The 11,240-nt window shown below is 40.1% G+C and overlaps 1 protein-coding gene across 1 annotated transcript; it reads left to right on the forward strand.

Moving 5' to 3' along the window:
* Window positions 1-46: 46 nt before the first annotated feature.
* Window positions 47-6,384, forward strand: TYW5 (tRNA-yW synthesizing protein 5). The gene is made up of 8 exons (XM_052676404.1): window positions 47-245; window positions 1,058-1,212; window positions 1,984-2,053; window positions 2,891-2,935; window positions 3,429-3,566; window positions 4,182-4,269; window positions 4,778-4,894; window positions 5,048-6,384. The coding sequence occupies exons 1-8, from the start codon at window positions 159-161 to the stop codon at window positions 5,302-5,304; spliced, it is 957 nt and encodes a 318-aa protein (XP_052532364.1). The 5' UTR covers window positions 47-158; the 3' UTR covers window positions 5,305-6,384.
* The last annotated feature ends 4,856 nt before the right edge of the window (window positions 6,385-11,240 follow it).

Raw genomic sequence — 11,240 nt, forward strand, 5'->3', positions numbered from 1 at the left:
CCGGCTCGCCGGGCCGTCCGTCGTCTCCCCGCAGAGCCGACCTCCCGGAGCGGAAAAGAGGGCTCCGTCTCCTGGCCCTCGCCGGGCGGCAGGAGGCGGGGAACGCTTCCGCTCGGTTCTCGTTTCCCGGCGGAGCGGCGGACGACGGGGCAGGGGTTATGGAGCGGTGCGAGCAGGCCGTGGTGCGGGTGCCGAGCCTGGACGGCGTGACGCGGGAGCGCTTCCTGCGGGACGTCTATCCTCGGGTACGGACTCGGGCGCGGCGGGAGCGGGATGCCGGGGGCGCGGCTGGGGTTCCAGCGAAGCCTTCTCAGGCGGCGGGCGTCGTGCAGCCCTCCTGAACACGGATGCCTGAGTCAAGGCTCAGTCCCGCGTTGCTGCAGAGGTCTGACACGCCGCTGGTGGCTGGATTGTATTTATTGCCGGTTATAAACTGTGCGATTGCTTTCTGTCGTATTGTCACTACGACTCCTTTTTTTTCTTTCTTCTTTCTTTTCCCTCTGAGGTTCTGACTGAATGAAAAAGACCCTCTCTATTGGGCTTTATGTGTACAATGGACCAAATCTATTTGTGGGTATCGGCATCGAGGAGCCTCAGTGCGAGAGGGAAGAGTTGCTTTCACGAGAACATACACCGCTATTACGGATTGCAGTCCATACCTCCAATGCACGGGAATGAGTGCAGCTGTTCTTTAGGCCAGCTAGATTCCTCAGTGGTCTCAGAACACACCGGCTGTTAATGCTGTTGTTGCCTCTCCATAACCTTCCTGATCCAGCTGGGAAAACAGGAACTACAGAAGCAGTCCTGTGATCTCCCACATTTTGCTGAGCGTTCAGCATTCACGTTGTTCAGTTGCAAGCAGTTTGTTTGTGACACTGTTGCAGGTCCTGATACTCACAGCTGTTCACGTGTACTTAGTTTACCTGACACTAGGTTGGAGTAAGACTGTTTTCTTCCCAGATTTCAGATGGCAAATTGAAAAAATTCTGTTCCCCATCAGCACCATTGGATGCAAACATCATTCTCTGCTATTGTTTCTCTTTCTCTCCCTCCTTAGAGAGAGCCAGTTGTGCTGAAGGGAATGGAGCTGGGCCCTTGCACAACCAAATGGACAGTAGATTACCTGAGCCAAGCTGCAGGATCTAAGGAAGTAAAGATCCATGTTTCTGCAGTACCACAGATGGATTTCCTCAGTAAGAACTTTGTGTATAGGTACTTCCATCCCAAATCTCTTGTATTTAGAGGCAGATGTTTGTCACTTTCAGAAGCAACTGTGAAAACTTGAAATGACGTAGAACTAAACAAGTAGAATTAAAATGAAATAAGTAGAACTCAAAAAACCAGAAACACTAAAGTCTTAATGTGAAGTTCCACAATTCAGAACTGATGCTACAAGTGTTACTGCAGTTCCATTGTCAGCATCATGCTGCTGCCTTGCCTTTGTATTGGATCTGGAAGTGCAGAAATCTGGATGTTCTTCTGCTGTTTTGACTTTATGAGCAGGTTCGCCATAGCTCAGAGGAGTGCTGGTGCTAGTGTAGTGTAGGGGATGAGAAGACGATGGTCAGCAAGGGCAGCACCAGTGTGCTTCCAGTATGCTTTAATCTGTTCCAGAGCTGTGCTCTCATTTTTCCGCAGTGAATTTGTAAGTGGACAGGATACAGATGTTCAACCAAAGTCAGAACTTGTGTTTTTCTTGTTGACTTCAGTGGCTGTTGGATTTGCTTGCTTGGGGCTGTACTGGGGACAGTTTACTAAAGCAGAGAAGTTTGTAAATGCAGGATTTCTGTCTCAGCAGAATTCTTCAAACATTCACTGCAAATACTGGTTAGTCACTTTGTTAAATAACATAAATTAATAAATAAAAGACATGTTGCACTTTCAGTTACACTAGATAAGGTGAGAAAGCTTATGATTTTACGACTTGCACTTAGATCACGTGTTGTTACGTTGACTGTATGAATTTCCATGTTTATATTTCAGAACTCTGCCTTTTGATGTATTTGTACGAAGGGCAGCTGAAGTCAAACACAAAGACTACTTTCTTTCTGAGGTAACTTCCTTGGTGTCACAGCTTCTTCTCTGTTTTGTACTTGGAGGGGAAAAAATAAATTAATTTGAAGTCTTAGTCCACTAAAGCACTGGATTGTAGAGTTAACTATTTTGAGTGGCTTGGAGCCAAGGGAAAAATGTGAGGGAAGAGAATTCTTTCCGTGGAAATTATTCTGCGTGCATATGGTATGGTTAACTCCGCTGGTCCTTTTTCTGCTATCAGAACCTAACTGACAGCAGCAAAAGCTCCATCAAGAAATTGAGAAATCTAGCCTTGCTTTAGAATACTTGTGTACTTCAGGTGTTTAATAAGAAAACATCAAGATGCGTGAGTTTGATTACATCTGCTATCAAAATACAAACACAGATTTATTGTAATAAATTTTTTGAGTAGCAAACTTATGGCAATCTTTGTGCAACAATGTTCAAATTGGATTTTTCAGATAATTATAATTAGCAAGCAAACAGTTCTAAATGCAAATTTGCTTTTCACTGCTTATGCTACATAGGATGCCATATGATTTGAAGCCAATTGAAATAGCTTCCAACATCAATGTTCTGAAGAATGTAAGTTGTAATCTGCGTTTCCTTTGAATTCAGAAAAGCAATGCTGAAGCAGCTGACAAGTCTCCCACTTTACTCCTCACTTAATTTACATTTCCCATTTGTTGAGATGAACTGCAGGGAGCAGTAAAGTATAACAAAGTAGCTGAATTTGTGAATCTATTTGTATATTTTACTACAGGCCTACATTGGATTAATGAAAAAACGTAGGCTCTTAAGTGTATTTCTAACTCATATTAAAACCAGAACAATTATCTTTGTGTATTATCTACAGGATGAGAAGTACTATTTGCGATCAGTGGGTGAAGATGTTAGGAAGGTGAGTTACTTGAGACTGCAGTTCTGATATTGAGGCTGCAATTTTTATTGTCACCTGGCTGTGTGGTATAGCTATAACATTTGTTTACGGTCACTTGGTCCAGGAATCTGAGTGGATTTACATCAGAATATTTAAACCTAAGTGTCCAAAACAGTTGCTGTTACAAAAACTTGGCTGATCAATGAAAAGTATATCCTTTATATTCTATTCTCTAGCCATTGCTGTAATCTAATATAAAAGCATTTCTGATCACTTTTTCAGTGTGATTGCTAGCAGTCATGGTTCACAGCAGCTCTGTCTGTTTTTATTACCACTGGTGGCTGAGTCTGAGCTGAAAGAATGACAACTGAAAAGCATAGTTTTCTGAACTTATTTGCTAATGCTGAAAAAAGTTCTGACCCCATGTTCCTCATGACAGGAAATGATGCTAAGGTGCCACCTTATTTTAGCATGCATAAATGATTCTCTGAGAGTTTTGTCTTTTTTTACTCAGGATATTGCAGATATCAGAAAACAGTTTCCTGTTTTGGCAGAAGATGTTCAGATTCCAGAGTATTTTGAGAAGGAACAGTTTTTCTCTAGTGTCTTCCGCATCAGCTCAGCAGGATTGCAGCTATGGACACATTATGATGTAGGTAATAATATCGTTAGCATCAAATGTTGCAGATGGCATTGTGGGGTTGGGATACTAAATTACACATCTCTGTTGACGAGGTTCTGTTAATGACAAACTTCTCATAGGTAACTGTACAGTGATTTGGGCAGTCTGTTGCTGCAGTGTGGTAGATTCCAAATAAGATGGTCCTCTGATGTCATACAGTGCAATTCCAGATAAATGTATTTGTAAGAAAAATAGGTTTTTTTGCATTGTGAATAAGATTTTAAAAAATCTTTATCAGCAGAAGCTCAGCAAAATGTTGTAGAGGTAATACTGAAAAAGAACTCAAAATGTATTTCGCATTATATTTTGCTGTTTTCTGTATCTAAAGAGTGGTAAACCTTGTGGTTTAAGATGGAAGAACTTGATTCCTGTACAAGGGAAAAAGGTAAAGTTGTTGGAAAGCAATGTTGTTTTATTTCAAATGCACTATTTTTAAAGACTCTGCAGCTAAGGGATGAGGTTGCTCACATTCTTACGTTTTTTAGATTAACTATGTGGAAACTTTTAGCTAGTCCTTATATATGAGGGATTTAATACTCTTCATTCTTAACTTTTGGCTGACATCTCTTTCTATGCTCATTTCAGGTAATGGATAACTTCTTAATCCAAGTAACAGGTAGAAAACGAGTTGTTCTGTATAGTCCTCGAGATGTACCTTATTTATATTTATCAGGTATGCATGCCACGCACATCTCATTCAGAGTTTGCTCTGTTTGCTCATAGTTGCCCTTCCACTTTGTAAGTGTTGCACTGTAGGAAAACAATCTGTAACTGATAACTTTAATTGTGAGAAGCGATTTGGTCCCTCCGATGCAGTTTGCTTTGATCAAAGCCAAGAATTTTAGTGATGCAAGTTAGGAAACCTGCAAATGAGCCCTGCAGCTTTACTTGGTTCTGTCTTCAACGCTTAACTGTGGAGTACTGCGCTCTGTTCAGCTTTGAAATGATGTTATATATGTCAGTGGAAGTGTCGTTTAGTGTTAATAAGGCTGCAGTTGCAGGAGAAATACAGACAAGAGAATATTCGTCTTCAGTAAATGAGAGGTGCCAGCAGATTTGCCTGGCTTTTAGACGAGCTACAGAACAACAAACAATACTAAACTGGACTCAAGAACTGCCATTTCCAGCAGTGTATTAATGCTTTGTTTCTGTTTTTTTGTTACTTCTGAAAATTTCTCTAGGTACCAAATCAGAGGTGCTAGATGTTGATAACCCAGACTTTGAGAAATACCCACTTTTTGTGAAAGCCAAGCGCTATCAATGTTATCTGGAAGCAGGAGATGTGTTATTTATCCCAGGTAAGTAACAAATAGTTCCTGGCTGTAATATAGTAAATACAGTAGTGGAAGCTTTCCCTCAGGTAGGATTAATTTGGGTGATTCTGACACTTGTCATGAGTCACAGGGAAGTTTTACATTGCAATTTTCATTTTAGACATTTTTCTTTCACAGCTATGTGGTTCCACAATGTAATTTCTGAGGAATTTGGAGTGGCACTGAATGTCTTCTGGAAACACCTTCCTGCTGAATGCTACGACAAGAGTGACACTTATGGAAATAAAGACCCCACAGCAGCCTCTAGGGCAATACAGATCTTGGACAGGGCCTTGAAAACACTTGAAGAACTACCTGAAGAATACAGGGATTTCTATGCTCGAAGAATGGTGTTACGGATCCAAGAAAAAGCCTATAGGAATGATTATGGATAAAATAACACTTTGTAAGTCACAATCTCCTGTGGGAGTACTATATGTTAATATAGGAACTATCCATGTCTACACAAATTCTCTTTCTGTAAGGGTAAAAAGCATTGTTGATAAACTTTGTTATACGTAACTGTTGACCTTGTAGGATGTTTTGCTTTTTCCTCATATGATGTGCCCAATCCCACTTCTGCAGTGAAGCACGTATCTGCAGTGGCTGCACTTCTAAATCTAATTTTGAAATTATTTATGTACATTTTCCTGAAAGGAAGTTTTGGTATCTGGACAGATCTAGCAGAATGTACGCTTAGAAATAACTGCACGTCTTCCTGAATGCCTCCTTTATACTGAAGTTAAGGAAAGCTGTAGAAATTTATATGGGATTCAATAGAGCCATTGGTTGTAACGATTATGGTTTCTTTCTGTCATACAGCCTGCGTGGAGAGCTTCTGCTCCCTCTTGTGGTGAAACTCCATATAATTTTGAGCACAATTTAAGGCTGAGATGGGAACAGTGCAGGAGCTTGACCACGAGGTAGATGATGTATCCCTTTCCAAGCTGAATAAGGCATTATGCAGGAAACTCTGTTGCAACCACAGTCCCTGCCTCAGTGCACTTAGGCAGCACTTCTGCTTCTGCAGCTAAAACACTTGCAACTAGCTTTCCCACAAATCCATCAATCTACAGCAGGAAAATCTGAAATGATTGTAATGCTGGAGGAGATATAGGAGCTGTTGGGAGCAGTATATGAGAAGCATTATGTTACCATATGAAAGGAGGCTGCAATCTTACATTTGCAGGTGATATTTTTGGCAGCCAAACGTATCTGTGCTTACAGAAGCCATGTAGAAGAAGGTGGACATGTCACAGAAAGGGTTTCTATTGCCCCTTTAAAATGTCTGTTATTTGTGCAGTTTTGGGGATGCAGTATTTATCTGACATCCAGATAAATACTGGTCACTCTGTGACTTTCAGCAGTGTGTCTATTTTCAGGAAAATGGTATCTTTTCAAAATCTCTTAGACAAGATAGGTAGGGCTAATAAAGCACTGCAAAATCAAAAAACAAAAAAATAAAACCACCAAAACTCTACAGAGAAGCTGGGGCTTGCTACACTGTGCCCATTATTTCTCTAAACCTATTCTCCTTGGCAGTTTAACTCAGCGAAAATAGCTTGCTGCCGTGTGAATGGGCACCCAGCCAGCGGAATGAATAGACTTGAATTGACTCAGTCAAGCGATTCTGATGGGCATCATTGTGCACGCTGTGGGGAGAATTTAAATCTAGGATCACAAACAGGTCTCCCGAATTTTTTTTTTTTTTAAAGGATTGCCTGTACAATACTGCTCAGATGGAACCTGTGTCTGTTAGGCTGGGAAAGCTTCTTGGCTTTGGCAAAGTTGTAATGTCAAGGGCAACACATGGATTGTTTTTGTATGTTAAGAGTAAATGGAAAGGCTCAAAGAGCCTGCAGGATACAGAAAGCTGTTCCAGCATTGTGCCTTTGCAGCTCTGTTAACTCTAACCATCAGCAGCTTCTCATTATGTTAGTACAGAGGCAGTACTGTGCTGAGCCCTCATTCTATCATTTCTTGATTCTCTGTTGCCAAAAGAGGCGCAAAGTAGCTTGGTGTTCTCAGGCCCTCTCAACACTCGGGTATAAAAAGGGAAACTCTGGGTTTTTTGGAGGTAGTTTCTAGTGTGGAGGTAGCCCAGCAGAAAAGCTGCAATTCACTTGTTGGGCTAGTGTGAAGTTTGGATTGGAAAATACATATCTGGCTGGGCAGAGATAATCATGAATTAAATGTCAGCCAAGAGCCATAGGAAGTGCAGCTACTTGTGCTTCATATTACCAACTTTAATTTTATTTTTATATGACAGCAAATGAGGTCACCTCACTGTGACCACCAGCCGGTGGTAACCCAGCCCTGCTCATGCTTCTCTTCCAGTGTGCTATGAGAAATGTGGGTGAGGATAGGTTTTTTTCCCCCTCCCCAGGACTCTTCTTGTTTTCACATCTCTGAGAAGATAGTAAATCCATAGTGATCTATGCACGTGTTTGAGAAAGACAAATAGTATTCCATGCAGACCAGTGAGAAGATCAGCACAGCGGTTATTTTGTCAGTAGCATCCATTTTTATCCCTTTGAACCAATTTCTTGAATTTCTTCAACAATTCATATGGAACACATGGCTCTGAAATGCTATTAAATTAGTAACCAAGCAGTTTAAAAGTGTAGTTTCTTAATCTGAGCATAATGTCTCTAGTGACAAAAATACTGAAGTTTGTGTTAAAAAATAAAATATTACAAAACAAAATAAAAAGCCCTTGGTGCTTTCTAACCACTGTGGTAGATGTTATGAAGTAAGCAGTAGTGATGAGTGAATGGTGAAAGTATCAAACAAATAATCTCCAGCTAACACAGTGAGAGAATACTTGTAGCCACACTAAAAATCAGTGACTAAAATAACATGTTACAGCCACTAATGTTCTGTGGAAGTTCGTTCTTTAGGGAGCTACAGCAAAATGGGATCATTCCACAATAAAACACATGAAGTTGTGGCAATTATAACCGCTGACAATCTTAGACATCCAAAACAGTCACTCTAGCAGTGCACACAGCAGGTTAGTTACCCATGCAGACTGCTCTGGACAAAATACTTACAGTATCTGCAGTCAGTAGTAACCGAATTTTTAGAGTGAATTTCAACTAATGCTTTTAGAGTGTAATCCAGTACATGACAACAAAATAGCTGGAAAAAATACTTATCCTTGATTGCATGATATCAAGGATGACACACAACTTCAGAAGAAACACTTCTTCAGCACTTTTCTTAGTGTTTCTGGTAGTAAGAATCAAATGCCAAAACTGATGTCAATATATTCTTTTAGCATCAAGATTCTGCCCACCACATGCATGCTGAAGATTTGATGAACTTCACTCGACAACCTGGTTCTCTCCAGGAGTGATGTAGAGTCTACGTTAAATGCCTAATTTAAAAAGACTAGGCTTTCACAAAGCATCAGAAGTACTTGCAATTGCTTTCAAATATGCAGTATGAAACTATTTGCCTCATTCACATTGTTAGTCTCATAATGAGTTTATCAGCTTGACAAAGGCAAGGATGATTTTACCATACCAAAGGTTATATTATGTATATATTACATATATATCTATGTCTTACTTTACAGCTTTAAAAGATTCTTTCCTCCTGTTGCCAAAGTGTCCCCTTACACATCTGGGACACTTGGATGTTTCTATGCAGACAATCCAGGTGTTGGGGATGTATGCTCAAAGACAGTAATTTCTATTAGAAATTCTCTATAATATCATTCCATTACCAAGGACTCTAGTGTTATTCAAATCATTGTTACGTGTTTATTTTTTTGGTGTTTAAAAAAACCATATTTTATTTGGGCTTGACTCAGACTGTAGCACCAGGGACTGATTCTGATCTCTGCAGCTATGAAATTCTGAGAGCAATTATCTCTTTATTTGGTGATTGCTATGAGAACCAGGAGCAAATTGAAAAGATTAAAAGAACTGCTCAACCATGCAAAATGAGCAGCTCACATGTGATGCTATGTTTGGCCAGAAATGCTCAGAAGCTACTGCTTGTGGCAGATCACAGCACTGTACAATTTTTGCTGTGAAAGCACTTACATTTCAGATGTCAAGCAATACATGAATTGCTTAAAACTTCCATCACAAAACTCAACGCAGTTCTAAAGAAGACAAATGAGAAAGAAGAACTACACAGATGTTCTGTAAGGGATGCAAGTTTCTCCTGATGTCAGGCTAGAGTATTCTTCATAACTGAAGGCTGTTGTGGGACATGTGAAGAGCCCCATTTTGCACTTCACCGCTGGTACCTTTCATGGCAGTCTTTCTGTCTTGCAGCAGCACTTTCACTAGAAACAACTCAGCTCTCAAGTGCCAAGTCTAACAGAGGAAACAACCCTGACTAAAAGTGCTCTTCGAGAACCTACTGAAAAGGGAATTTTCATAAAAATTTATATGAAAATTGGAGTAGTAGCATTCTGCTGCTTTTTAAATATATTAGATGCTCATAGAAGTTTAGAAAAAAAATATTTTTCCCTTTTTTCTAGCAGATGTTTTTCTGATCATTCGCTTAAAAAGAATCTGGCACTTCCTGAGTCACTTAAGAAACAAGTTTAATGAAACCCCAAAGGCAGGAAACTACTTCAGAGCCATCACTATTTTAGAACCTGAAGTACTCCAAGCAAAATGCCTGCCTTAATCAGTTTTTCCATGGTGAATCTCAGTGATGTGGAGCAGCCAGTACTGTATAAATCTTTGTGGGCTTCTTTTTTCTTTTTTTTTGTCAGTGGGAGGAGTTGAAATATGCTGTTAATGCTGCTAAAATGAGTTCAGTCAGGAGTGTCTATCTGGCACTGGGAAAGGCAGCATCTGTCTCCTCCACACAGGTGTTGTATGATCTTACATTGAAAGAAAGATTGCAAAGACTGCAGACTGCAGTGTGAGACGTGAGCCTTTGCTTTTTGTTTTGTACAGGGACACCCCTCACAAAATTTACATTTGTAGATTCTGCTAGGCAGTACCTAAAAGTAGGGCACACAAGAGAGCACAGAGGTTACCAGTTATGTTGCTACAAGAAGGGCTGTGAAGTCCTTGGCTTCTATGGCACAAGGAATCCAAAGCACCGCTCAACACAGGGTTTCTGCTAAAGCAACTACAAAAGCATAGAGTCACCGAGGTTGGAAAAGACCTCTAAGATCATCCAGGCCAACCACCCACCTGTCATCAACATTTTCACTAAACCATGTCCCTCAGTATAACATCTTTGCTGACTGTTACTCTCTGTAGCTTATCTGCTACCGATTACATTGCCATATATCCTGTATTAAAACACATGTGGCACTATAGATTATTTCAGTGTTATCAAGAAATAATGCAACAAATACCTCAAGCTACAGTTATGATTAATATATTATACAGTTATGTCAGTCCTGTATGGAAACTCAGTAAAAACAATACAAAACCAGTTGAGTCATTCATAATTTTTCACGGAACATCTGTCGTCCATCTTTCCAATATTTTTTTAAATCAGTGTTATTGCAGAATCACATTTACAAAACAGCTTAAGTTACCCGGACAGAGAATATTATACACGTCTGAACTATTTTTATAATTGAATGAATTATTTGGAAGAGACCCGGCGGGGAGGATTTTCCTCAAAAGTACAAAATTCAAAACCAACAAGACCTCCCAACAGGGGTGAGATGGACATCAGCAAAGGCAAGATGAAAAGTAATCAGCTGATAAAGTTTAAAGATAACTTGGAGGGTTTGATTTTACCCACATCCTTCCTGCTGTGTTTCCATGGGATACCAGATAAGTCAATTCAGTCTGGTTTTTAGCAGACTTTCAGCTAGTTTGTTTATTTGATGGATACCTGCTTTGAGACCCTAGAACCAGACCTCAAGAAGCAGTGAATATACATCATTCCACTGTTGCACTGAGCATATGTGAAAAATAAGGCCCTAGTATAATTTAAGATATGCACTTAAAGAAAACGGATGGATGTGGTATAAACTCAGTACTTCAACTTACGGTCTCTAAGACAGGATAAACACCACGGATAGCAAACTGTCCACACAGACAGCAAACTGTCACTTAGAGAAAGGACAACACTGTTACAAGCGCCGTAAGAGGGAGGGGGGGAAAAAGTGACTTTCTTTCTTCAAATAGCTCCAAAAGACTCTTCTGGGAAAGCTTAAGTGCATGATCAGATGCAATCAATTTATCCACAAATATCCACATAAAACACTCTAATTTCTGAAGTGACTTTGCAGTAACTTCTATGACTATTTAAATACATGTCACTCCTATTAGTTATCTCTGTATCAGCAATTAATGTGAATTTAGCAAGCTAGAACAGCTTACTATAAAGTGCTAGT

This window comes from Tympanuchus pallidicinctus, unplaced genomic scaffold (assembly GCF_026119805.1).
Source record: "Tympanuchus pallidicinctus isolate F22 unplaced genomic scaffold, pur_lepc_1.0 scaffold15, whole genome shotgun sequence".
NCBI classification, from domain to species: domain Eukaryota; kingdom Metazoa; phylum Chordata; class Aves; order Galliformes; family Phasianidae; genus Tympanuchus; species Tympanuchus pallidicinctus.

What these genes read in the sequence shown, in the direction of transcription:
- TYW5 (XM_052676404.1), top strand. Translation starts at nt 159, where the DNA reads ATGGAGCGGTGCGAGCAGGCCGTGGTGCGGGTGCCGAGCCTGGACGGC. An exon ending in AGCTATGGACACATTATGAT is followed by an intron (nt 3,567 to 4,181) that starts GTAGGTAATAAT and finishes TGCTCATTTCAG; the next exon opens with GTAATGGATAACTTCTTAAT. An exon ending in ACCTTATTTATATTTATCAG is followed by an intron (nt 4,270 to 4,777) that starts GTATGCATGCCA and finishes AAATTTCTCTAG; the next exon opens with GTACCAAATCAGAGGTGCTA.